Source organism: Rhea pennata, chromosome 25 (assembly GCF_028389875.1).
Source record: "Rhea pennata isolate bPtePen1 chromosome 25, bPtePen1.pri, whole genome shotgun sequence".
NCBI classification, from domain to species: domain Eukaryota; kingdom Metazoa; phylum Chordata; class Aves; order Rheiformes; family Rheidae; genus Rhea; species Rhea pennata.
Window position 1 is genome coordinate 5,309,388 of NC_084687.1, and position 27,974 is coordinate 5,337,361.

General features: G+C 49.4%; 1 protein-coding gene across 3 annotated transcripts; it reads left to right on the forward strand.

Moving 5' to 3' along the window:
• CNTN2 (contactin 2) lies at positions 1-27,908 on the forward strand. 3 transcript variants are annotated; one of them, XM_062595009.1, is made up of 22 exons: positions 1-94; positions 15,962-16,106; positions 16,798-16,973; positions 17,451-17,546; positions 17,879-18,088; positions 18,676-18,775; positions 19,059-19,234; positions 19,938-20,074; positions 20,607-20,736; positions 21,614-21,764; positions 22,050-22,177; positions 22,581-22,756; positions 22,891-23,011; positions 23,306-23,464; positions 23,608-23,757; positions 24,334-24,404; positions 24,672-24,906; positions 25,333-25,448; positions 25,731-25,917; positions 26,381-26,493; positions 26,582-26,750; positions 27,442-27,908. In XM_062595009.1, exons 1-22 carry the CDS (start codon positions 67-69, stop codon positions 27,549-27,551), a joined length of 3,084 nt encoding a protein of 1,027 aa, XP_062450993.1. In that variant the 5' UTR covers positions 1-66; the 3' UTR covers positions 27,552-27,908. The 3 variants fall into 3 exon arrangements, with proteins under 3 accessions (XP_062450993.1, XP_062450994.1, XP_062450992.1); XM_062595010.1 differs by having other exon boundaries at positions 22,894-23,011; XM_062595008.1 differs by lacking the exon at positions 1-94 and adding an exon at positions 12,153-12,207.
• The last annotated feature ends 66 nt before the right edge of the window (positions 27,909-27,974 follow it).

Below are 27,974 nucleotides of genomic sequence, written 5' to 3' on the forward strand. Positions count from 1 at the left end.
AGGCACCGGCGCCAGCGCAGCGCCGCCTCGCCGCGAAGCCGGCGCCCACCCCGGACCCCCCGGCTCATGCACGCACGCGGCGAGCCCGCGCAAGGTAAGCGCCTTCTGCCTCCTTGCCCCGTCCGAGAGGCAGGAAGGAGGCTCGGGATTTCGGGGCACCGCTCCTCAGCGATGCCAACTTGCAGGGCTGCTCGGCTTCTCCCCGCGCGCCGTCGGCAGGAGCAGGGAGGGAAGCCGCCGAGCCCCGGCTCCGTCTTGCAAGGGGACGGGGCGGCAAGAGCGCGGGGCCGGTCTGCGCGCTCCCCAGCTGGCGCCGGCTTTGCAGGCTCCATGCGGGGGAAGGAGCCGGGGGTGGAGTTGGAGGAAGGGGGGGGGGGAGGTTCGGATGTGTCACTTGTGGCAGAGCCTGATCCGGCTACCTAGGCTGACATGGCCGTGAGCAGCGAAAGCTCGGACGGAATAACTCTGCGGGTTTTATTTCCGTATTGCCGTTGCGCTTTTCCTGGTGCGTGCTGGCTGGGGGCACTCGGCAGAGCCCGCTCGCGCGATCAGGCATCGCGCAGGGCTAGGCGGGGAGGCAGGTAGCGCCCTGGGAAGCGCCCAGGGCGGAGGGGGCCGGTGGCTGGCAACGCTCCCCCCTGCCACCGGCTGCACAAAGCTGCTCCAGCGTCTCCAGCCTGGGCTGGCGGAGTCAGGGACAGACCGCAGCCCGAGGAACCCGGGGCTCCACTCCAGGGAGGGAGGGAGGATCGGAGAGACCCCGGTTTTCTGCATCACCTTCCTCTCCAGCCCTGCCAGGGCCGGGGATCTGGGGTGGAGGGGGGAGCTTGGGTGCACCACGCACACAGGGAGGATTTACACGTTTCAGGCTGCTCAGGGGGTTGCAGTGTGTCAGGGCAGCAGGAAGCCCAAGGCGTCTCGGCGCAAAGCCATGGACAAAACCTCCCACGCCCTGGGCCTGAGCTTGGAGCACGAGCAGGGGCGCAGGGGCAGGCAGAGCACCCATGGGCGCCACCGCCAGCCGCTCGGCTTTGGGCTTTCCCACGCCCAGCCAGGATGGCAGGGGACCCTGGAGATGGGGCAGACGGGGCTCCAGTCCTTGTCTGAAACTTCGTGAGCTCCCTCTATTCTTTTCATCTCTTCCACGGCTGACCCCGACTCCCCCAGGGCTCCCACCACTCCCCCTCTAAGTCGTTATCCTGGATCAGGGGGTGTCCATAAGAGATCCTAACATCTCTAAAGAAACACTAGTTGCTTTGAGGATGGGAGACAGCTATAACACAAGATTCAGGAGCAGATTCACATCCACACATGGTCCCTTCAAAGCTATACATCTGGCAATACATCATGCCAAACTACCTTCTCACACAGGGTCTTTGATCTCTCTGCACCTGTGCAGCACTAGAAATACTACAAACCTTTCCCTCAGTCAGTCCAGGATTTCCAGTTTAGGAGGAAACCAGAAAGATGAAGGTGGAGGAAACACTGCACATTGCAATACCTAGAGCCAAAAACCAGGAGTTGCTTCTCTCCCAGTGCTAGAGGACCCTGGCAAGAGATTGTGCTTAGCTCCTTAACAATAAAAGAGGGAAAGGGGAGAATCTCTTTAAGCTCCAGCCCTGCAAGGGGATACAAGGATGCAAGACACAGTGCAGATAGAAGCTGTTGTAAAAATACATGTGTAAGAAAAAAAGGGGGGGGGAAGCTCATAGTGAGAGTGGTGCAGCCCTGGGATGGGGACTCAGGGGCTGCAGAACCACCAGCCTTGAGATTTTCCTAACTCGAGTGGCCAAAGCCCTGAGCAGTCTCAATGCATTGAAGCTGGCCCTGTTTGGAGCAGGTGGTTGCACTAGAGACATCCAGAGGTCTCTCCGCTGAGTTTCCTTTTCCCCTACTGTCCCAGCACGGTCTAAGAGGGGAGCAGTGGGCCGGTCGCCCCACGCCCCCCGGACCAGAGGGTTCCACGGGAAGCACTGCAGGCGGCTGCTCTGTGCAACACGGCAGCTGAGCCCTGGAGATGATCTGAGCGCTCTGCCCACATTGGGCATCTCAGGCCCAACGTTGCCAATGCCCAGAAAGCCACTCGCATGGCTAGCAGAGGGAAGCAGCAGGTCCCAAACCTTCTAGAGGCAGGTGAGGATGACTTGGGACTAAAGGAAAAGGAAGCCAAAGGAGTTATGCTGTGCCGAGCTGTACATGCTCCCCGGGGCACAACAGATGGAGACCGTCCTGCTGCTCCCCATTGCCTGATCAATCACTATCAGAGGGAGCAACAAGGCTTGTCACTCAAAATGCATCTGCAGAGAGTTTAATGGCCTGTAATATTTCCTCTGCAAACTTACAACAAGCAAATTGTAGAAGGCAGACCATCTCCCCGTGTAATCAGGGAGGCATTTCCTGCACACACACACACACCACATACACCTAAACGCAGCGCGCTGGGAACCCAGCCCACGGACTTGCAAGTCCACGTGGAGACTGAGCTCGCGTGCATTAAGGCAGACCCTGACTTAAATCATCAAATCTCACCGCACGGCACAAAATACCTACGAGAAGTCCAATGAACTTGGCCCTGAAGAGAGGTAGGCACCTCCCTGCATTCCTCAGTGCCTCATCCCTCCTCTAACATCCGCTGTAAGCCCCAAGCTTTCCGACGCCACCGTGTATTTGCAACGACCGCGCAAAAAGGACACTTCAATCTTTACGAAGTGCTGAGAGAGCTTTGCTTTAAGGTGCTACGCACAAAGCAAATCCGTGCAGCCACCTGGAGCACACCTCCAGGGCTCGCCCACACCCCCAGGGAACCTCGGGGCCGTTCCCCGAGCTGGGAAACGCAGGGTGCGCTGCTCACCGAGGCGGAGCTGCCAGGAGCAGGCAGCGCAGCGGCTCACCCGGCGGCACTCGCCCCGGGAAACCAGCCGCCCTGCAGGAACGGGGCCACGCTGCTGCGCGCAGCCCTTGCACCCTGACAAAGCTTGCAACGTCGCCATGCAAACAAATAAACCTCACAAGGCCCTCAGGGAGCACGACCGGTATTCCCACCGCCAGCAGGTTGGGAAATACTGAACCCAGCGCTGACAGCAGTGTAAACCCTAAATTATTACATTCATTATTTATTGCATAGCCTGTAAAGCTGTCAGTCTTGCAGAGAGTGATAACAGCAGGTCCATACCCCAGGAGGGAAGAGGGATATATTTTTTGTGTAGGTTCTTGTTTATTTTTAAGAAGCAGAGAGCAGCTTGGCACCATTCAGAGATTCTGAGTATTAAGAAACACTTTAACAAAAACAGATGAGAAAGCTCGATGCAAGGACGAGGCCTTCCAAGAAGCAGAATAAATAGGACATCTTTACACGGCAGAGCCTAACGTTGTCCTACGAGCTAAGCAGGAGAGATGTTAGCATTGCTTTACCCGCGGCAGGTCTGCCCAGAGGCACCGTGTACCCACGGCGTCCCAATCCCTGTCCCCTGCCAAGCACCACCAGCGCCCTGCTGGTCCTTGGCCACACCGGGAAGGCTCTGCCCTTGCTGCTGAGCTCTCCCAGCACCACAGACCCCAGCTCCAGCCCTCCGGGCTTTCCGCCGCTGGAACTTGCCTTCCTGCGGCTGCGTTAGCCAGAAGGTTTCTGAAGTTATGTGCTCGTTTTTCCTCGCTACAGTCTCTCCTCTGGGACCTATCCTTGCCTGTGCTTTGGCCTCCGGCAGAGGGGAGGGTACAGAGACAGACTACATGCAGGTAGGGAGCTATTTATACCCATGCCACATCAAAGAGCTTCTGCTGATGACGCCACGGAAACACTAACAGCAGAGAGGCAGGTGGGTCTGCGAAGCTGACGGCACGCGGACAGCCGGAGCTTTAGTCAGAATTCCCCTTTGCCGAGCTGCGCCTGCTGGATACGTGACGCCACATGATAACACGAAAGGAAGGCTTGGAACTGAGGATTTATTCTGGCGAAGTTTAATTTTGGGGAAACGATGGCAGCAGGCACAGCGCACAGCCGGCCTCGCTGGGCTCCGTTCCTGTCCTCTCCGCCAGCTCAACTGCACAACTTTGGGAGAACATTTAGCCCATCTCAGCTGCTTCTCCTGTGCAGCCAGATTAATAATCACCTCCTAGATGAGAGGTTGCAAGGTTATATTCAGCTATAAACTATATACCGTGGCTTGAAACACCAGGGACTTGCAGGGAGTCTATTAGAGGGGCCTGGTATTTTGAACTTTAGCAGCCATAATCAGGGTGTTAATAAGGATTTCAGGCACACATCAGCACTCAAACACCCATGTGTTAAACTGGAGTCACCTGTGGGCTCGTTTTAAAAGACTTTGAGCATCCTTCCAGCTGCTATTGACTCAGGTCATTGACTGAAATACGAGTCTTAAGGGAGAGCTTAGGCGAGTGCACGCTGGCACCCAGCTTGCAAAGGAGAGGCGGCTGGGAGGGCGAGTTGGTCTGCAGCAGCAGTTCCCTCCTTCCCTCTCCTCTCCCCCACCCAGACAGGGCCTAGAGCAGGTCTAGGAAGGTCCCCGGCTGCTCTCATCGAGCCCACAGCCTTCGCTCCAGCTCACAGGCAAAGGCCAAGCTGCCGGCAGCAGCCGGCCCGGCAGCACGAGGCCTCGCCGGAGGGCAGATGGGGCACCCCGAACCGGGGCAGCTGCAGGGGAGCAGCCAGGTCCCACCAAGAGCACTTAGCTCCAAAAGCTCAGGGATTTACCGACAGCTCATTACAGCAGTGCAGGGAGGTTCGAGCAGCTCAAGCTGGATTTCTGACACCCTAAGGCACTAAGGTGATTGCAGTCAGAGATTTGATCTGGCCAAGGCAGAAATAAAAACTCTTACTGCAAAGCTCAGATCTCAAGTTCAAATTGCCCAAAATATCAGGAGATCAGTAGCAAAAAGCATTTGTTCAGGCTCACTCACAACACCGGTTGTGTTAATGTGATTAGATTTCACCACGACAGCAGCTCCAGTCACAAGCCCATCACACATCTGTGCCGCGCGGGCACACGGCCCACGCCGCCGCGTGCTCCAAAGCCCCCTAACTCAAAGCAGACCCGTGCTTTACGTTCTGCACAAATTGACAAGGAACTGTGCACGAGCACCGAGGCTCGCTGCTCTGGGGAGCATCTGCTGGATCGGGGCTGAGCTAAACAGAAGCATCACACTGAGATGCTCTTTGAGTGAGGCGCTGTGACCTGTGATGTACACAAATACACTGCCCAATTATTAGGAAAAACCACTCAAAAGACACTGAGAAAACAGAGAGGATGCTTGGAGGCTGTGCCTTAATGTAGATGTCCTGCTGGGAGCACATCAGAAAGCCCTGCTTGCTCCGTGTGCCAGGACGAGAAAGACAAGATGGGTATATTTTGTCCCCAGGTGAAAATAAATCTTTTACTGATGTTAGCAGGAGTTTCACATGGACCTTTAGAGAGCCAAACCTGCGGTGTGCCGAACGCTTGTTTTCATAAAACACCATATAATCCACTTCTGAGAAATGCAGACCCAGAGAGCACAAGCAGGAGCTCAGCTTTGGTACCAGGTTCCCAGCTTGCACGTTACTGTGAAAAACAGGCCCACCTAACACAAAACTCTGGTGCAACAGGCAAGAGTTTTCTCCCCGTGCAGTGCAAGGCTGCTCCTAAGGCACCTCGTGATCTATTTGCTGAAGTACAGTTTCCAGTGCCCCGAGGAGCAGGACTTTCCCCCCACTGCCCTCAGAAGAGATTTGCTCATGTCTTTTTCAGGTTTTTTGATAACAGTCTAAACTAACCCCTTTCAGGGAGCGGTGCCCGACGTGGGCAGCCTCCGCCGAGGTCGCCTCGCAGCCTCGCAAAGCGGCCCCAGAGCCAGCCAGAGTCAAACTAAAACAAAACCCGAGCCCTAGCTTTTAGAAGGGCTCCAGTTTTCGGTCCAACACACGCAACCAGCTTTTCTTTTAACACCAAGCAGAGGAGGTTTTCATGGTGTGCTAGATTTTGCTGTTTGACTGCATCTCCAAAAACATCTAATATATTTTAGCCAACAGCTCCCAGAGGCAGGCAGGATGCTGGTGGCTGTGGTCAGGGACAGGACACAGATGCGAAGGCCATGCCAGGGCAGGGACAGGACACCCCAAAGGGGCTGCAGCCACTGAGCACGTGATGCGGGAGCACTACAGAGCGGAGCAAAGGCTACGGACTAACTACGCAGGGAACAGTGTGGAGAGGGGGTGCCCAAAGGGAGCACCTAGTTCCCCCACCACAAAACCAGCCCTCACAGCCACAGCAGCACGAGCCCTCCGAGAGCTCAGGCTGCCTTTCCTGCCAGGCTGAGAGGGAAATCCCTGCACCTATTTCCTCCTAAACGGCTCCCAACCATGCTCAACTACCCACCTTCCTCCTCTGAGGCTTTAACTCCCCAGAATTAAACTTTTTTCCTATCATCTTCCCCTCTTACCTCTTTCCAACACGTTCCCCAGTGGCTGTATGGAGCTGAGAGGCAAGAGGCCAGCCCTGGGTGCAATTTTGCTAACAAGGGCTAATGGGAATTGCTCACACCTGGGGCCACCAGGCTTGGGCTCAGCTCCGTCTGTAACAGCCCCTCGCTTGCTGCTTGGCTGCTTTGCTCCTGCCCCACTGCCAGGCTCATTCCCGCTGTCGGGAGCTGTGTCTCCTTGTTCCCCGCACCCGGGCCGTTATGCAGCATGGCCAGCACACCTCACCTCACCTCTCTGCCTGCATGCTGCCTGGCTCCAGCGCAATCCCCCTTGCCAGAGGCAGGCATGCCTGTTAGACAGAGTGAAAACACCTGGTTTAATCTGCGATGCTGGGGTTGGAGCATCCCTGCCCAAAGGCTGCAGGGTACCACGATAACTCACCAAAGTCCCCCCACAGGTGCGAAGAACCGTGGCAGAAACCAAAGAGCATATCCTAGTCCCAAACCTTTGTCCCTCCGTACTAACGCTGCCGCGAGAGCGGAGCGCCCTGCCCGGCTCGGCGCTGCCTAGGGAGGCTCAGCGCTGCTCTCCAGCTTTCGCAGAGTTCCTGCTGCAGCCTCAGCCCATCAGGCAATAATAAATGAATCCAGAAAGCACAGCCTCTAATTCCCGCACCAGATCGCCCGGGTGGCGTTACGGCAACCCCACAGGGTGCTGCCAGTAGAGACTGAGTGACCGGTTGTAAGCACCATCTGCTCCCCTTGTAATCCCACGCAGAAACAGCCCCCGCGGGCTGTGCTTCCTTCTTTACGCTTGCTGCTCCCGCACCAGTTTAAACTCATCTCGCGCAATCACAGCACACAGCGGGGAGCAGGCTGTTCCGCAGCGTCCTGAGTGGAGTCCTCGGTCTGTCCCCCTTACTCCTGGCTCTGTCAGTCCCGCCGCTAACCAGCTCCTCCGAGCGATGCCAGGGCCCTGCGTCCCAGCGCATGGGCAAATGGGCCCAAGAGCTGCCCAGGGAGGCAGGCTTCCCCCCACGAGCACAACCCGGGTTTTGGCAATCTTTGGGGGGTTACTGATGAGCCAAGGCAGAAGTGACAGGGCAGTCCGAATCCAGACTTTGCATCTAAATCTGCCTCTTCGCCTGAGCACAGACAGTTTTATGAAAGGATAGATACTTTGAAATAAAACCATTTCCAACTCATTGAAATTTGGTGTTCTGGAGAAGGACAAAATGTACAAAATGCTGTGCAGGTTTTGCAAGCCAAAATCCATCAAAGATCCAATGTGTGCCCTTTCCAGCCTTAGTGATGATCCTTAATAAAAGGGATAGTCACAGCACAGGACAAACTCCTAAATCATCCACTGCCAATCACAGAGTCAGGAATGCTCCTTCATTAGGGAATGCTGCTGCACAAGGAACAGCAGCAGCACTTAAATGCAAATGCTCATCTCATCATGTAACCACAGGAGATTAAATAACACTCATTTATGCTGGTAACAGACTGCACTCTTTGCCTGTGCTGGCCTTTTTAAAGCCCATCTCCTCACCTACAGCTGGGGCCTGGCAAGCCCAGCACAGCGCAGAGCTGAGGAGGCAGAGCGCCCAGCGTGCTAGCCCTGGGGGCTTGCAGGGCCCCACTGCACCTACTTGTGCCAGAGTGAATCAGAGCAACTACAGCTAGGGATGTTCTCCAGAACTGCGAGGGAGCGATGCACAGCAGAGACGTGGCGCTGGGCTGGGCCACAGCACATCCACAAAAGGAGAAGTAAGGCCCAGCAGAGGCACCTTGACTCCTTCTAGAGTGACCTCCTCCCAGTGATGCTCTTTCAAAGACAGAACTGATAACGAGGGGGCCTGGGATGCGGCAGGATGGGGAGAGGCTCCAGAGAATTCAAAACATCGCTATAGATCTTTACCTATAACGCTGCTTCCATGATAATGGATCACTTTCAGCTCCCAGGGCCTTCAAGGGAAACAGCTAATGTAGACTATGCATGTGTTTTTGAGTGTGCCCATCCCTCCCTGGACGGTGGAAGTATTAATGACAGCATCCATTAGCAGGGATGACAGATCCCCTTTCAGTACAACAGAAGGCTCTGGAGTGACTGTCAAAATATCCTATGAAGAGGGGAAAGAACAGGTCCCTGTGGGTCCTCTTCTAATTAAGGATAGAAAGCAGGCATAAATTGCAGCTGCAAAGCACATATCCACACTTGGAGAAGTTCAGAGTCAGATGCAGAATTCATGGTTTAGGGTCATTGTTTGAAGATGGCCCCACAGTCCTTAGCATTGAGGGAGCAGAAATGCAGCTCCAGATATGACCGACTCTTGCAGAGTCAGACTCTACAGCATAATTTGATCATGACACTTGGGTCAGAAGACAAGCAGGAACATGCAGAACAATATCTGAGGGGATAACTTGATCCAGTCTCTAACTGTGAATAAATACAACACTAGCATTTGTAGAAATTGCTCTGTTACTCTCTTACACGTTCATTCCATGTAGACTACACCTGGAGCTCTCCCTGCGTATCACCTTCCCAATTTTTGCAAAGGTGCTAAAGCACAGGCCAGAGTGAGGCAGGATTCAGAAGAGCAGCACAGCAGCATCTCTTCTTGCCTGCCTGTAGAAGAGTCCCTATCTGGTGTCCCTCTGTCATAACTGGTAGAGTAACAGCATAGCACATCTACCTGGAGTTTTATCTTCTGAAAGGTCCCTGAGTGCTTCAGGTCCACATAGCAAAAACATGTTTGCGTGTACATGTAGGATTTCAGAGAAACAGAAGTGAGGGACACAAGGAACTAACAAATGTAAAAGCTTTAATAGGAAACAGAGCAGATGCAGAGGTCTGGCTTAAAAGACGCAAGCTGTAGAGTCAGAGTCAGTACTGAACTAGGGATCAAAGTTGTGGTTTACATAATAAATAATTAATCAATAACTAATTAAATAATTCAAACCAGCTTAATTTTTACAAGATAACAGTTTTGCTCAACCACAGGGAAGGAAGCTGTAGGGGGAAATTGGCAGAAGTACATATGCAGAAGATTATCACAACTCACCCTCCTTTTCCCTTCTGATGAGATCTCAGCCCAGACACATAAATGCTTTTGGGACAACTGTTTAGGCTAAAACACCCAGGAGAGGCAGAATGCAATTTGCTCTCATTCAAATCCAGCATCTATATTTTATAAAGTAGAAATTGTAAAGCACTAATAAAATCAGAAAAGTGACCGAGAAGTAGGCAGCACCTCATTACTGATCCCTCTGCTCTGCAGGTAGCTTGGAGGCTTTGCTGCTGCCTGATGCACCAAATGAAGCTTTCTATGTCTCCTAGAGAGGATGGCCAACACCAGTGTTCCCAGACTTTCTCAAACTGGCTGCTCCTTATTACAAATAACAAAGAAATCCAACACTCCCCCACTCCTTCCTTTCACACTTGTTTTAAAAATGAAAGGAAAAAAATGAACAGTAGAGAGCAAAGTGACAGCCAGGCAGCATGTGTGTGTGCACATCCCAAGGTGCTGACAGAGGACTTGGAGCCTCAGAAGACAGGGCTGGGACAGAATGAACGAGAGTCTCTTTTATTTTAGTTTCCTGCTATGAAGTGCAAAAACAGTTTCAGTGCTCGCTGCCTCTGGGCATCACGACACACTGTTAAAGAAATCAAACTGAAGAGACTTGGGATAGTTAACTTACTAATTAGTACAGCGATGATCTTGCCTGCAAGCCCACATTGCAGATCAGGACTCTACATGCTGTACAGACTGAGAAAAATGATGGTCCTTGTCCCAAAGTGCTTACGATGTAAGCACAAGACACATGAGAGGGAAGCAGGCGAGCGTGAATGCAGGGAAACAATGAGCCAGTGTTAGCTAAAAGGCCGTGGGTTTGGTGCACCATTTGGGGCATGAGTCTCATTGACATCAAGTGATTTCATATGACTGACTCACTTCAGGGCTTCTGGAACAAACTGCGGGGAGCAGCTTTCATGTAAATGAGCCTCAGCCCTTCACCTCTTTGTCTCCGAACTGCCTGTCTGTAAGGACAGCAGCTCTCCCTTCTCCCAGGGGCGCCTGTGCTGCCTTAGGCAGGGGTCCTTCTCCCCCGGCCAGGGAGCAGTTAAGCTCCAGCCTTGTTTAGGAGTCTGTTATATAAAAGTACTTAATAACAGCATAAGCCAGCAAAAGGCTGGCAGGCTGCGCTCTCAGACCTGGAAGGTGAGGCTGTGATCAAGCTCTCCAACCCAATGGAGAATTTGGGATTTGGTCACTTCTCTTTAAAGTGTCAGGAGCAGTCTGAGGTTACAGGGGACAGGAAGGGGCCAGGTGGCTTTTCCAGTCCCAGCGTGAGTTCCTGGAGTCGGGATGTGGAAGTAGGCACGGAACTATCTCTGTACTTGTTGAGGTGTGCTTCAACTGCAGTTATTAATGAGTACTGCGCTGTATTTTTACAGTAGTAATGCACAGGGGGCTGGCTCTTGCAGGGTAAAAACCTAATCCCTGCTCGGAGGAGCTTCAAGCCAGCACTAGCTGGCTCTGGCAGACAGATGGGCACGGAGAAGTGGAAGCAATACCAGCTGGAGCAGAGGGAAAAGCAGCACTCGCAGCCCACGAGCAGCCCAGCTCTTGGCCGTGCCTCGAGCAGCAGTTTACTGGGGCGTGCGTTAGGGAGAGCATCACGGGACCAAGGCTCCCCATGGCTGGGGACTTCCTTGATGCTCTGCTTCAAAAGTCATACATGTTAACAAAGAGCAAAAAAATAGCCAACAACCTCACCTGTGTTAGAAGGAAAGAGATGAGCATGCTGCAGTTGCTCCAATGGTAGATTTAGAGCCAGAGACTCACACGCAGCCCCGCAGAGCTTGCCAGGCATGACAGCAGGGACTGGGGCAGCAGGGACAGCACAAACAGCTCTGTGTTTTGCTTTCTTTTATCCTCAAGAGAACATGGAAAACAGGAGTCCATGGAGGGGACTAGAAAACACTGCTCCACTCACCGACGTGTCGCATGGCCTCACGAAATGCCCTGGCACTCCCCTAGCTCTTGCTTTAACTATTCAAAGGCTTCACTGAAGAAACCAGAAAACGACCTGGAAGGCTGCAGCTCAACCTCACCAAAACCCATTTAAAGGGCCACTTCATGCATCCAGCTTTCCACACCAGTCCTGCAACTAGGCAGCAGTGTAGGGTGATGATCTGGGTCCCTCCTTAACCTCTCAAAAACAAGAGGACGGACTTCGCCAAAGGCAGAGCCAGTACGATGCGCCTTGTTTGAAAAGTTTCAATTAAAGAAGAATTTTTCACAAAATAACAACAAAATCTTTCCCCCGTCTCCCTCCACCAATAACCTATATGCTTACAGTTCGCAAGTTTTTAAATAAAAATAGGAACATTTATTCCCAGCATTATTTTTGGAGGGGAGAGAAAGAAGGGCAGACAGTAGAAGGAGGAGGAGGAATAATTTCCCAATCAGTTCTAACTGTCACATCAGAAAGAGAAAGAAAAGAGCTTCTTCAAACCTCTGAGCTGCATCAGGCACTGGATGCTCTGCACTGAGCAATTCTTGCATCAGACAGGCAGCCAGTGGGGACTTGCAGCTGGACACTGGGCTCTCAAATACAGTCACACAAATGCTGCAAATAATCCATCTTTTTCCTTCTCTTGTAGGGTTTCTGTCTCCACTTATCCGTAGAGACACGACTAAGCAGGCCATAACCCCCACTGGAGGCCCACGATGGGAGCTGCTACAGAATTTGTTTTCACATCGCTAGCTGTCATCTCCTGCATGGGTAAGAACAGTCTCTGGGCCTGGTTGAGCACGTTGCCCAGGGCTTTCTATGGGCCAGCAGAGACACCATGGTGAGGGACTCAACCAGGGTGCTCGGTCCCTGCCAAGCAGATATGCCTGGGGCATATGATGGATACACTGCAAGGATACACTGCTCTGCAAGGATGAGTCCTTCTATGGTTGGCATAGGGCTTCTGTGTTTGCAGCCATGCTGAAGCCTACTTCTCTCAGGGGGTTTATATAGCCAAGGAACACGTCTGTAAAAAGTCCAGCTTCTCTTTGTAATACTCAGAGAAATAGGATAGGAATGGTTGACACACTGCAAACAAGTCTCCTCTTTTCTGAATTCAAAATTAGGTGAAATACAGGAGATGCAAAGGCACAGGCAAACCCTTGGCACAACCAGCACCTCTCTGGAGACCTGCTGCCTGGGCTTTGTTCTGGCCCCCGCATAAGGATGAATTGCATCCTACCAGCAGGGCTCCCTGGAGATAAAGCCTCCTCACTCCCCAGCTCTTCTAGGGATGCCTTTTTTCTGTGCCCTGGCTGCAAAGATTCCCCCATTTGTCATTCATCAGGGATGATTTTTGGATCTCAGGGAGTCTCAGGCTGCGCTTCGAAGGTCCGTTTTCAGCAGGGAGACATTTCATTTCAGGCAGCTGAGAATTAGGTAACGTCTTCCAGCTAATTCATCATACCAGGAAGAGACTGCTTGGCTGTCCTTATAAATATCTAATTACCTTTTAATGTTCTCTGGGTCCCTGAGGAGGAAGAGGGAGGGGTGGCTGGCCTAGATTGGGAGGCAATTAGCCTGTTTGGAAATCAGTCTGACCCAAATCTGGTAGAGGGAGCAGGACAGAGTTGGGTTCTCCCATTAACCAGCTGAGTTCATGCAACTTGCTCTCTGTTCAAGCTGAGCCCATAAAAAATGACGCAGTGCAAAACCCTAGGAGGGTTATTTTCCCTTGACCTTTGGCTGATGATGCAATGGATCTCAGAAGCCAGGCTGAGACCAAGGGAAAGGCTCACTGGGAATATGAGCAAGGAACAAGGGACAAAATTATGCCAGCTATAGACAAGGCTCGAGGAAACAGTCTTGAGTGGGAGAAGACGAGACTCGGAGCCTCCAGGCACTGTTTGTCACCTCTGGCCCTGAGAGGTTGGCTCTGTAACTCCCCCCTCCCTCCGCCACATCACAGAAATGATGCCATCCCAGGGGTACAAAGAGCTTTAAAGCTAGTAAAATGCATAGAGAAGATCTTCTAATGAACAAGGCTGTCAGGAGAGTCTAAAAATCTCTCTGGCCTTTCTCCATTGAGGAAAAGCCATAGAAAATCTTGAAGTCTAAGGCTAGCCAACACGCTGTCCCTTCATTCCTCAGAAAGCTGCTCTTTAAAAACATCCACTTTGATTTTGTGCTTTTGTGTGTTCAGATTTCTTATAAAACCAATTAATTTCTCAGCTCTCTTATGTGCCAGGCTTCAGGCTGTGGTCAGAGCTACAAAGCTATAAATATGCTGTCAGTGCTCAATAAAAGGATTGCTGCTGATGCACTCGTAAAGGGGAGAGTTCAGCTATAGCACTTACGCTGTTTTCCTGGTCTCTGAAGCTGCTGTGTGGGTCTCAAAACAGAGTGAAAGCGTTCAACCTCCTGAACACTTGGGCTTTCCAGATCTGGCTCTCAGTACATTCAGAACAATAAAAGAAAATCCAAACTGACTGGGTCACTCTGCTTCTTGCAAAATTGGCATGCAGGCTTGAAGACCTTTATCTTGTGTTTGTCTTATCCCCTACCCCAAAGACAGAGCCAGAGGAAGATACCTACTCTGGTAACATTAAAAATGACAGTTCTAAAGTGAGAGAAATAGCCCAGATCATGCAGCTCAGGAGGACCAAGATTTGCTGCTCTGCTTTGTTCTCAGTCATAAGTTCTAACCATATGCTGAACCTGTAACTATTTATTCTTTAATCTAGCAGCTGCTTGCTTAATGAATGAGATCAGGACATTTCACCCCCAACAGTAATCAGACACCTTGGAATTGTAGATAGAAACTGGTCTGAACTTCTAGCATTGACTATAAATGAGAAAATCAATGCCTAACAGTTGTAGTCCATAACCTTGGCAGAGAAAAAGGGACAGCAGAGGATAGCAATAGGGAGGCACAGGCTATGGGTGGAATAGGAAGGGAGGATTAGCCTAACTCGGTTTCACTGGGAAATAGCTTCCTGTGAGAAGAGGCACTCATGTGAGGATTAAGAATATGTGTTTTATATGTTAAATAAATATATTTACCACATGCTACACATTAATCTCAAAATGTGACGCTACTAAACCTTAATCCATTCACTAGTATCTAGCAGAACACAATTAGTACACTCATTTCATATTAATTCTGCATTGAATCATGATTATTTTAACTGCTAGTCAGCAGAGAGTTATTTCCAGCTGAGACTAGCTCTGCACAGCTGTTGTTGACCCAATGGAGAGAAGAGATTTCCAGCTTATACAAAATTCTTCTTTGAGATTATAACAATACCAGAAGGAAAAAGGCACCTTTATCAATTTGGAGAGGTTACAGACCTCAGAACAAGGCTTCTCTTATTCCCTTACCAATGTATTAGCTACAGGCTGTAGTTAGTCCCTCTCTATGTGACACCAGGGACCATTAGTGTCCTTCTGAACGCAGCTCCCCTGCAACAGCATGTCCAACGCTGGCCGGAGCGGAGGGCCCAGCTAATTGCCAGTGTTTGGGCCCGGGGAGCAGCCGGAGCAGGCTGCAACCAGCTGCTCAGAATGGATTGAGCCAATTAGCAGAGCCCCTCTCCCATCTCGCCCTCATCTCCGCATGCAGGAACAGCCTGAACATGAGATGCACCCCAGGAGCTGCAGGTAAAGGGCTGCTTCCTCCGAGCCCAGGAGAGCTGAGCTGCCCATTCCCTGCTGGAAGTTACTCTTGCATAAAACATCACACTTACTGGAGTCGCTTAATTTAACCAGTGGTCATGCTGTGTACTGTAGGGAAGAAAACAGATTGCTGGTTGGCATAGCAGTTTTAAGACAGTTATTAATTCAATTACAAAGCACGGAAGGATCCTGGGGCCAGCTGAGCATCTCCGAGGCTATCACTGCAGAGGCAGAGGAGGACTGTGCTGGGGAGCACCCTGCTTTGAGGTGGCCCCATCCCTGTCCAGGAACAGGCATCTCTCTGGGTGACAGCGAGAGAAAAGACAAGCTAGTGATGATTATCTCACCAGCTGCTTTTGCACTTAGAGATTTCCAGACAGCTTCAGCTTTATTCTTCCTTACATGCACTGAATGGAAGATGGTCTGTTAGCATTCACTGTCTGAGACGCAGTCACTTGCTGCTGACAGCTGGCACCTTTCAGTGAAACATTATCGCCAAGGCGAAGGGTGGCCCAGATACAGTGTATGAGAAGGCAGGCAGGTCCTTGTGGTCCTAGCTGCTTCTTACGTAAAGAAACCTCATTTTTTTGCCTGTGCCTGAACCCTAATTGCATATACAAGATCAGAATCAAATTCCATGTCTGAACAATACCAAGAAAGTTTCAAACCTATCCCTAAAATACTGGCTAGGGCTGGGCCATAGTGACAGATGGGCTGTGATTCTCATGTTGCTCCTTCTTTTTTTCTGGACAGTTCTGATGCTGCCAGGAACACCCAACAAAACCAAAAATGACAATTTTTAGAAAAAGCTCAGTTGAGCTCAGCAGGCTCTCCCTCCTGTCTTTTGCAGTTTGCTGCCAAGCACAGAGTAGCACAAGGAGCTACGGGCCGGTGTTTGAAGAGCAACCTGTCAACACCCTCTTTCCTGAAGGCTCAGCAGAAGAGAAAATCACGCTGGCTTGCCGAGCAAGAGCAAGTCCTCCTGCGACTTATAGGTGAGGTAACCTGCTCACAGCCACCTATCCTGAATCCCTGTGATGATTAAACACTGCAAGGACGAGAGTTTATAAACCCACAGAAATGAACATGGCTCTGGCAGATTGGCACTAAAATACAAGGGGAACAGGCCAAGTCAATGCCAAAGACAAAGAGTCCTGAAGCACTGAGGCTTTGGTTGGGAGTGCCCAGTTTGGCACTGCCCAGACCTGCATCCAGCCTCAGGCGGCAACACCCCAGTGTAGTTACCCTCGGAGGCTCCGAAGGCCCTTACACAAAACCAGCCATTGGTAGTTTGAGAGAGTTTTTCCCATTGCAAAGGGCACCCCACTGGCAGTCTTGGTAAAGAGAGCTCCGAGACGAGTTCCTGCAAGGCTGAGGAACGACAGAGCTTTGGACCAAGTCCTCACCCCCTTCTGTACTAGGACTACGACCCAGTCATCAGGAATTCTGATTTCTGTTCTCCGCTTCTGTAAAAAGAAAATCACTAACATGGGAACCAGCCTCGCCTTCTGCTCTCACACTGGAGGTGCCATCCCTTCCAGGTCACAGACCAGACACGAACCTAACTCAAATCCCACGACACTCCAGCTAGAAAAACAAACACGCGCAGCCTCTTCGGAGGCACGCCGGAGCTCGCAGGCGCAATGACTGCTTGCCCCCTCCCTTCTTTGTGTGTGCTCTTGGCAGGTGGAAGATGAACGGCACAGAGATAAAGATAGAGCCAGATTCCCGTTACAGGCTGGTCGCAGGTGACCTAGTGATAAGCAACCCAGTAAAATCCAAGGATGCTGGCTCCTACCAGTGTGTGGCATCCAATCCCAGGGGCACGGTTGTCAGCAGAGAAGCCTCCCTCCGTTTTGGCTGTAAGTTCCATGTTTGTCTCCACAAGGTAAATGAAACGCAGCCACAGTAACACTGTGGTAAACTGATCCCCCTCCCCATTAATAAGGGTCAGCGAGAAGCTCTCCTGCACATAGTATCCAAAATCATCTCTTTGGGAATTCCCCCAGCACCTCCCATTAACTTGGAGATGCAGTAGGAATTGATGCACTGCCAAGAAAGTAGTATTTCTGGATCTTCCTCTGCAAGGCCACCGAACAGACAGGCCGTTGGGTGGGGAGATAAATATTTCTGTCATTACTTTGTCTCCTGGAATACTTGTTTTGTTAAAGTAAAGAATCTGTTAAGGAGAAAAAAATACTCTAGGTTCATTCTGTTTTCTTGCTCACCCCATAATCACAACATGTCTTCCCCTTGAAATAAATCAAGTCCAGATAAAATACAGTAATTCCTCCAGCCGTTTTCTCCATGCACAGACAGGTTTCACCTTGCATGTTTAGTTTTGCAGGAATTCTCTGCAGAAGAGCGAGACCCAGTGAAGATCACAGAAGGCTCAGGAGTGATGTTCACCTGCAGCCCTCCTCCACATTACCCAGGTAAAGGCTTGCAGTTCAGGATCGCCACGAAATAGGGACTAGCAGGGTTGCTAGTGACAGGAGAGATGCAATAGAGTAAGTGTTTCTCAGACAAGTGAATCACTTCTTAATTTTCTTTGGGAATTTTAGGAAAGCAAATTTGTTTTGAACTCAGAGTCTGCAAAGCAACAGAATAGAAATAGGACTTTGCGCATGGAGAAAACAAGTATGATCCAAGGATCAACACAGGCTTAGACTAGTCTAGAAAGAGGCCTGTTTGCCTTAATCCAGCTTGAGAGGATACAGACAACTCAGTATTTTGTGCAGTTTATTCCTTTTTCTTTTCCACGTAGGCTTGTCCTATCGATGGCTTCTGAATGAGTTTCCCAATTTCATCCCAGCGGATGGAAGGCGTTTTGTCTCTCAGACAACGGGAAACCTTTACATTGCCAAGACAGAGGCTTCTGACCTAGGAAACTACTCGTGCTTTGCCACCAGCCACATTGACTTCATCACAAAGAGCGTCTTTAGCAAGTTCTCCCGGCTCAGCCTTGCGGCAGACGGTCAGTACTTCTGGATTATCATAAGGGGACTTAGTAAAATGCAAAATTAACAAGCCACCTCAAAGCCCACAGGCTCCACAAGGCTCCAAGACCTGCATAAATCACCCACCTGCCTCTCTCAGTGGAACTTAAGACCTCACTAGAATATTAATTGCCTAGACCATGGGGGAACCAGCTCTCCTCCCAGGCCGCACTGCTCGTGCTGCCATCAGCAGCGTGCCACTGTGTGCTTATAAAAGAGAAAGGGCACCACATACCTGTGCAGACTGAAATTACCCTCTTCTGCCTTTGGGGACCTTGCAGAGGTGCAGCAAAAGATGATTCTTGGGCAGAGTGAAAAGGGTTGAGCAGGTAGGAAATTAAGGAGAAGTAGTCTGAGATGTTGTATAAAAGAGAGTTTTGGAGACTTTAATAAGAGCTATTTTAAAAGGAAAATGAAACTTAGCCTCTGCCCGCCTATAAATTATCCAAACTTATAAAGGTTTTGCAAAGCAGTGAAACCTTGCAGGTACCTTTGTGCTTTAAGACCTCACATTCACAATTTTAAAGTCATTCAGAACTCCTTAATAGTGTTTTCCTTTTAACAGATGCCAGGCAGTATGGACCCACCATAAAAGCCAGATTTCCTGCAGACACCTACGCTCTGGCTGGGCAGATGGTGACTTTGGAGTGTTTTGCCTTTGGAAAGTGAGTCTAGTGTCTGTGTCATCCAGGCTCAGGGGGAGGGCATTACAGTGCCTTCCACCTTCACAGCCACCACCTCCTTAACTGATCCTACTGTAGACAAGAGACAGAGGGGAGAAAGGAGGAGGGATGAAATGGCAAAAGCAATTTGTCTTGCTAGCCAAGGTCCAGTTGGGATGGGAGCGGGGCGGCTAAACGGGGCTTGGACTAAGCTACATTGCACAGTAAGGGGTGTCTGCTGCATTAGGCCCCAGAGCTGGGCTTCATCACATTTATTTTTACATAGCCCTGTACCTCGAATAAAGTGGAGGAAGGTGGATGGCTCACAGCCCTCCAAGTGGATCGCCAGTGAGCCCCTCTTGCAGATCCAAGATGTTGGCTTTGAGGATGAAGGCACTTACGAGTGTGAGGCTGAAAACATCAAAGGGAGAGTCACCCATCAAGGCCGCGTTATCATTCAAGGTAACACTTTTAAACACAGGCCTTTCCAAAGCACAGCAAGATGCCCCAGGCAATGGACTGAGCCTTTGGGAGTGAAACAACTACCTCTGATTCCGGCTCATATCAGCCCCAATTAGACCTAACATAGAGCCCTAGCACAGAGCTGTGTGGATTACTGATATCTTTCCTCTGTAGAGTCATTTAGGCTATGGCAAGGATAGAGAGTCCTTCTAAGTTGCCCTAAAGCGATTCTAGCAAAAAAGAGGTAATCATGGATGGAAATACAGTGGTAAGAATCACATTTTGCTCTGGACTGAGATCTTCTCCAAGCCTGGGTATTTGCCCAAGATTAATGTTTGGAGCTATTAATCAGATCTAGTCAGGCTGCAAACTTAAACTGGTTCTTCTAGCCTGCAACCAGTCCTTCTCAAAGTTCAGTGATGACTGCATTTAGTCTTACAAAGAGAAACTATAATATTCTTCCTCAAGTCTGGATTCTGGCATAATTTTGTACAGTCCACATGCACAACTGTGGCCAGACCCATAGAGGACTCAGCCTGGCATCGCTGCACAAAAGGCAAAGGCTGTTACTATGGTGAAACATACTGTGATAAATAAATCTGCCAGCACAGAGATGACACAGTGAGCATCCTTCTGCCTGCCTGGCACAACAAACCTCTCATCTGATCTTCTTGGCTCTGCCATCTCCCTTGCTCCTTTGCAGCTCAACCAGAGTGGCTGAAGGTGATCACAGACACAGAAGCTGACATCGGGTCTGACCTGCGCTGGAGCTGCGCCGCAGCCGGCAAGCCGAGGCCGGCAGTCAGATGGCTTCGGAATGGGCAGCCGCTGACCTCCCAGGTACTGCAACGCCGACTTCGCAGATGGAAAACAGCTCAGCCGGTGCACATGAGGACTCACAGTACCGAATCTCCTGCTCCAAACCTAGATCCTTTACTGCCTCACTGCAAATTCATCTCAACCCTGTTTTACAACCCCACATTTCTATTCCACATTCCCCCATGAGGCTGCAAAGCAAATTCCTTCTCCTATCACTGCCATTCAGTCATTGTTTTCCATGCAGCTATGGGAACTAATAGCCAATTATCAGGGCAGAAAAATATTGCCTTGTGCCTATCTTTGTATGACCTGCACATTACTGCTCAGGCACTCAGAAGTCTCAGCAAACAGAGCGCAGTGATGTGGGGTATAGACTGGAGAAACAGAAAATTTGGCATGAGTTTTCTCCCAAGGAAAATTAGGCATAAGAGTCTGTTGAAGTCTGTTCAAACTGGCTTAATGAGTCTGTGATGAAACTCAACCCTGAACGCACGAGGCTTGAGTTCCATTTTTGTTGTCCTCATCTAATGGGTTGATCCTCTTGTTTGCACAGAACCGCATCGAAGTTAGCGGTGGAGAGCTGAGATTTTCCAAGCTAGTCCTGGAGGACTCTGGCATGTATCAGTGTGTGGCTGAGAACAAGCATGGCACAATATATGCAAGTGCTGAATTAACAGTGCAAGGTAACTTCTCATTTCCCAGTGCTCTGAGTTTCAATGGGACTCTGAAGCATTTTATATCTCTTCCTAATATACTATGCTTGTCATATCAGACTATGATAAAAGCAGACAAAAACTGCTTCACTCACCATTGAAATATAGTTGCTGGTTCAGCAAAGCACTATACAATCCTTTAAAATTTGAATACTGAGCAAATTCAATAATGCCAGGAGAGCACAAGGACATCTGTTTTAGCTACAGAAAGTGTACGGGACAACAGCAGCAATACAAGCTCCCTTCCACTACGTTTTTCCTCTTTTTTTGGAGGAAAGCATTCAGAGAAGAGTTCAGTAGCCATTCAGCCTGCTTTGAGGGATGGTGACTGGAACTGGGCTGATGCCAGACTCTCTCCATATTAGCCTAACAGCTTATCTCCTTATGGTCAGTAGACATTAGAGACGAATGAAAGGCTCTAAGCAGCAACTGTTTAACAGTAGCACATTGCAACCCATGAGGCCAACAAGCCCAATTGCTTCTCTGCAATTCCAGGAGGAGCTTTAAGTGAGATGGACATCTGCACTTGTACCAGGTGACTTTGGTCAGGACACTGAAGAAAATATCCTCTACATTTTCAGAAACAGCTGTTCTTGTGTTTCTCAAAGACCTTGCACTTGTTAGGGTCATATCACCATTGCTAAGTATGACACGTGTGTCATACGCCTTGGCAAGCATTAGAAACTACCTAGCATTTGGCAGCAGAGAACTCATTCCATCTTGCTCACACAGATATTGCCATGCTTCTACTACCAAGTCATCTGACAACAAATCAGTATCTACTTACAGCACAGTTAAAATGCTCATATAGCAGGGTTTTCTAATCGGTCCTCTTTTTCTTCCTTAGCCTTAGCACCTGATTTTAGACTAAACCCAGTAAAGCGACTGATACCTGCAGCCCGAAGTGGGAAGGTCATCATCCCATGCCAACCAAGAGCAGCACCAAAAGCCACTGTGCTCTGGACCAAAGGGACTGAACTGCTGATCAACAGTAGCAGGTAGCAGCGCAAAGTCAGCTTCTACCCAGAAACAATAGCTGAAACCACATCTTTTCTTGCCAGAACACTGGATTTGATGACACAAGTATGCTGCTACACCCCTAAACACATACAATTTGCTATCCCTCTAGTTTCTTCTTTAAGAACTCTTATGTAACATCTTGCAGTCCTATCTTTATCATCAATTTCTCTAAGATCAGCAAGAACTGACAACTGCTTGTCAGGCATACAGAGAGAACAGATATTTTAACCTTCCTTCTTGTTGTGGTTCTTCTTCCTTTCCAGGGTGACTATTACCACAGATGGCACCTTGATCCTCCAGAATATCAGCAAATCTGATGAGGGAAAATATACCTGCTTTGCTGAGAATTTCATGGGCAAAGCCAACAGCACTGGAATCCTATCTGTTCGAGGTAGGTATGTTTGGCTTGCTTTGGGCTCAATCAAGCAAGAAAAGTGCTAAGAATGCCATGATGTGAAGAGAAACATATTTCTCCACTCCTCACACTCCCAAAAAGCAATTCAGTACTAAGGGAATGAGACTACTTTCAGCCTGCAGAACAACAATCCTTCTACCTGACCAGCCATACTGTTCCTACCAACACCTGGTGCCTGGGAAAAGTATTTCCTTTTACTATCTCGTGTAAACCCCTATCTTCCTCCTCTAAGACTGCAGATGGTTCCTGTTAGAGAGGGATGACAAGAAGTTAGAAAGTGACAGCTGATTTGGATGCTCTGCAGCATTAATACAAAACTATTGTGTACAGCGAACATTTGCAGTTAACTAACAGCCTCCTCACTTTTTTTTCTCTGCAGATGCCACCAAAATCACACTGGCACCATCTAGTGCTGATATCAACGTAGGTGAAAACCTTACTCTACAGTGTCATGCATCCCATGATCCAACTATGGACCTAACCTTCACCTGGTCATTAGATGATTTCCCTATTGACTTTGACAAGTCTGAGGGGCACTACAAGAGAGCAAGCGTGGTAAGTAGAAAGGGCAATTATGCACCATGAAAAAGGACACAAAACTAAAGCTTCTTTGTTTCCATGTCAAATGCTGGATTGTGACCAGATGTGATCTAATACTGTCCTCACTGCCTCTTCTCTTTTCCACCCAGAAGGAAACTATTGGGGACCTCAGCATCTTTAACACCCAGCTAAAGCATTCAGGGCGGTACACATGCACAGCCCAGACCGTAGTGGACAGTGCTTCAGAGTCAGCTATGCTGACTGTGAGAGGTAATTTCTCTGTCATGAGATTCTCTGCTCCTCATAAGCCCAAAGTAACAGGATGGTCCTTGCAAGGTAGCAGCACACTCTCCTCTGGCAACCACTTTGCAACGAAGCATTTGAATTGGGTGGGATAGGTCTTGAAAGCTTTGAAAGTGGCCAAAATTTGAGGTAAGGCTTCCTACCCTGCAGAGGGGAGAGGTCTGATTTTAATTTATGACTTGGAGAAACTAAAGAGCAAAAAGCCTCCAAATCTCTGTCACATTAGTAACGTATCTGTCTATCTGTCTGCCATCATCCCAGGACCTCCAGGCCCCCCAGGTGGTGTAATGGTGAGAGACATCAGTGATACCACTGTCCAGCTGAGCTGGAGCCGTGGCTTTGATAACCACAGCCCTATTGCCAGGTATATCATTCAGGCCCGGACCCTGCTCTCCAACAAATGGAAGCAAGCACGTACCAGTAAGTGTCTTTAGGGCAGCAGCTCTGGCATGGCCCATGCTGAAAGGGCTCAGAGGTGTTAGCTCTCTGGCAAGCTCTTGCTCTGTGTAGGCTAGCTGCCACTTGCTCTATTTGTTTTCTTCTCATGTTATTGGATTATATAGATCCTGCAAATATTGAAGGCAATGCAGAGACAGCCCAGGTGGTGAACCTCATTCCTTGGATGGACTATGAGTTTCGAGTCTTAGCAAGTAATATCCTTGGAGTTGGGGAACCAAGTTTACCCTCCAGCAAAATCCGTACCAAAGAAGCAGGTATGTGCAGATACATTCAGAGATAGAGAGAGGAATCAGAGATACCTTTCCCTTTACAGGGGGAAGGCTGGCTTGCATCCTGCCTTTGGCACAAGCAGAGAGTCATCTTGAGGGCTCTATAGGTGATGCCATAACAAAATTTTATGTCATTTTGCCCATTCACATTCCAAAGATAAAGAACTATGACTTTATTAGCATTAGTCATAAAACATTAAACTATTATAATATGTCAGTTCTATGCCAGTTGCAAAAATCAAGACAAGTGCTAGCCTGAAGAACTATATCTTCTGAGCAGTAATGCACATTAATTTCTTTCTAATAAAAGCTCTCCCACATATTCCTGCTTTAGAGCGTGATTTTCATACCCTCTGAGAAATGCTGTCTCCAAATAAACTCATCAAGGGATAAGCCAGTGTTCTAGGCCTGATTTTCAGAAACATCTGAAATACAGCTAAAAGTACAGGAGCCAGCACTTTTGTATACGCTGTCAAAGCCTGGCTACTTCCAGGCCAGGCAGCATCTGTGCTTATCTTCATTGCCAACTTGTGCTGCCTTCTTTTTTGGGGAACCCAACAGCACCTTCCGTGGCACCATCTGGGCTCAGTGGAGGTGGAGGGGCTCCCAACGAGCTTATCATCAACTGGACGGTAGGTCAGCAGCATGGGGCCAGCCATGGGTGCTGGGAGGGGGCTGGGGGAAGAACTCGTGTTGTTCCTTTTGGGAAATCAATGCTGCAGTTACAACTGTGGCGCGTGATTGAGCCAAACGCTGTATTTAGCAGCAGTCCCAAAGGCTCGCTCGTTCCAATGGGATTTGCACAGTCCTGAGAGGACATGCAGGAACAATTTTGTTCACTGTAGACATAAGCGTTCACCCAGACCCAAGGCTCTTCTTTGCTTCTCACCCCCCCACAGCCGATGCTGCGGGACTATCAGAACGGGGACGGCTTTGGCTACATCTTGTCGTTTCGCAAGAAAGGCACCCAGGGGTGGCTTACCGCAAGGGTGCCTCACGCTGAGTCTCTGCACTACGTCTACCGCAACGAGAGCATCGGTCCCTACACCCCGTTCGAAGTGAAAATCAAAGCGTACAACAAGAAGGGGGAGGGACCAGAGAGCCTCACGGCCATCGTGTACTCTGCAGAGGAAGGTAAGGAGGGCCAGCAGCAACCTCGTACCCCCAGGGCTTTGTCCGATCAGATCAACCAGGGTGCCTTCAGCCACCCCCCTGCAGAGCCCTGCCTGTCTGAGAGCGCACCGAGAGGAGGTTCTTTCAGTCAAGGAGCAGCTGATAGTGGTTTCAGCATAAAATTTATCCTCTACTTCAAATACACAGAGATGCTTTTTCCTAAGCACCCCTATGAAGGCTTACCGAGAAGAAATAGCTCCTTGCAGCACACAGCTGCAGGCCTGCTTGTCTTACCGTGTCCCTAAACCCCCTTCCCGTCCTTTGCTCCTTACACATAACACCAGCTGTATGGCCACGGGGTAACGGTCAAGCCTCCGCTTTCAGGATAGTGACGGTGCTGCCCACAGCTAGGAAAAGGATTTTATTCCCTTTTGGTGTCTTTTTCAGAACCGAAAGTGGCTCCTTCCAGAGTTACCGCCAAGGCTGTCCTGTCTTCAGAAATGGATGTGTCCTGGGAGCCTGTTGAGCAGGGAGACAGGACTGGGGTGCTTTTGGGCTACGAGGTAAGAGCCTGCAACGGGAACAAGGGATGCTACAACTCAGATGAAGCCCTCATGGGGCCAGTACTGTTGCTCACAAGAGAGATTAGCAAGAGAGAAATATCCATTTTTTTCTACCTGCCTTTCCACACAGGCTGTTCCTTTGTTCCCAGGCGCGTGCTAAACAAGACACACAAAAACAAACACCAAAGGATCTCCAGCACTGAGACTCACTTGGATGGAGCGGGTCAGCTGTTTGCACATGTCTTTATCCTTTCTAAACCCACTACATCCTTTTCTATTTAGATCCGGTACTGGAAGGATGGTGATAAAGAGGAGGCAGCTGACAGAGTGAGAACAGCAGGACTGGTCACATCTGCTCATGTAACCGGCCTAAACCCCAACACGAAATACCACGTGTCAGTCAGAGCTTACAACCGTGCCGGCACTGGGCCCCCCAGTCCCTCTACCAATACGACTACAACAAAGCCACGTGAGTGAGCCCTGACTGCCCTACGTTTGTGCGTTGTACTGTCCTGGGCAGCTGTGTCCTTCAATGTCAGTTGATCCAATGACCAGCTAACTGATCGGCTTTTACATCTCTGTACTCTAAAGCCAATAAAGCCTAGCTCCAAGAATTTCCCTAGGTCAGAATTGTGGTCTATGTATCACTTTCCTGAGAAGATTTGCGCTCAGAGTCACGGTCGTAAAACAGTATTTTTAGTTCCACACGGAGAAAATATCGTTTGTTACCAATAACACCAGGGGGAGAATATATGTGATTTTCCTTCTTTTCTGTATGATGTTTGCTGGGATACTTTTCTTTAAACCAGTCAATGGTGGTGTCCCCAACCCTCTCAACTAGGCAGAGTGTCCCTGGAGAAAGCTGTAACCTGCAACAACCTTCTCAGTGGTGCCTGACTTACTGAATATCTGTCTTGTTTTGTATCTCTTAGCACCAAGAAGGCCACCTGGCAACATCTCCTGGACTTTTTCTGGATCTACTGTCACCATCAAGTGGGACCCAGTAGTGGCACAAGCAGATGAGTCTGCAGTTACAGGGTACAAGGTACAGGCAGCACATAGCAGACCTTCTCTTATATGTGTCCCCAAGGAAATTCCAGTGAACATACACTCAAACTTGCCTCTTTCAACAGATGCTTTACAGGCAGGATTCCCACTCTGTTCCCACACTATACCTGGCCAGCAAGAGTCGGATTGACATCCCAGTCCCTGAAGACTTCACTCATGCCTTCGTACAGATCAGGGTGACAGGGCCTGGGGGAGATGGAATCCCAGCAGAAGTTCACATCCTCAGAAACAGTGGTATGTATATGTGCTCCTTCCCTGACTATGTACACATCCTATCTATGAATGCTCATTCACAGGATGCTTCACTAGGAAATGAGCTCAGATAAAGTTAATTTTAAGGACTGCTTACTTACCTGTCATCTCCTACCACAGTTCTTGAATATGTAGTGACTCAGTAATATCTCCAGACTTGGCCATCACAGTACCACAAATGCTATTATGTTTTAAAATCTCACTTTCCATTCCAAGAACATGAGGGAACATCCTACCTTAGTGTTTTATGTTGGGTGTCTGGAATTTTTCTTTGGCTCCCTCATGGTCTTCATTTAAAGGATCTTCTAATGCATTCCTCTGCAGCACTGAACCTAGGTTTACTACTTTCAGCTAAAGCCCCAGAGGCCAAGGTACATTCACTAAGAGTAAAATGCTGACTCCATTGAGAAGACTCCACTTGTGGGGCCCTGATCTCATTCCCAAGCCTGACTCAGCAGGTTTCACCTGCTTCAGTGGATAAGTGCTCAGGGCCCACTCCGAAAATCTACTTTAAATATAAGTGTTCCTGAGAGGTTCATCAGTAACAAATGCAACAGGAGCACGGAGGAATCTCAGAGCTAACATTTTACCTACTCTCCCAATTCTTTTTGGAAGAGAACAGTTTGTGCCTGTGCAGCAACACAGTTGTTCCTTCCCTGCTCCTTTCTTTCAGGAACAAGCATGATGGTGGAAGACTCTGTGACCAAGCCAGTGCCACATGCTGTCGTCATTACAACCAACTCTCTAGTAATGTTGGCTGTGATGGGCTACCTGGGGCTCTGATGATTGGCAGTGCGACAAAGGACTCCAGGACACGCTTCCTCCTAAGCTAGTGGGGAACTATCTAGCATTTGGCTATTTCAACGTCAAGTTTGTACCACTGTGGCATTACAGAGAAAGGATTTGACAATATTGTTTTAAGGGAGGAAGGAAGAAACACCTTTTTTTGAAAAATACAAAATTTCGTACAAGACATGGGTCTTTAACCAATCAAAACATTTTTAAAGAAATGAGTAAATCAAAGAAGAATTGTACGTGAATACTGAGAGCCGACTGTCCCATACACTGTATCCAGTAGGTTTTCTGCCTTATGAAGCCATGTACTAAAATAATCAGACTGCTAAACTTGACTTTTTTAAATATGTACAGTGTATTGGGGGGGGGAGGAGGGAGGAAGGAGACTGAAGATTTCAAAGTGATCAGCAT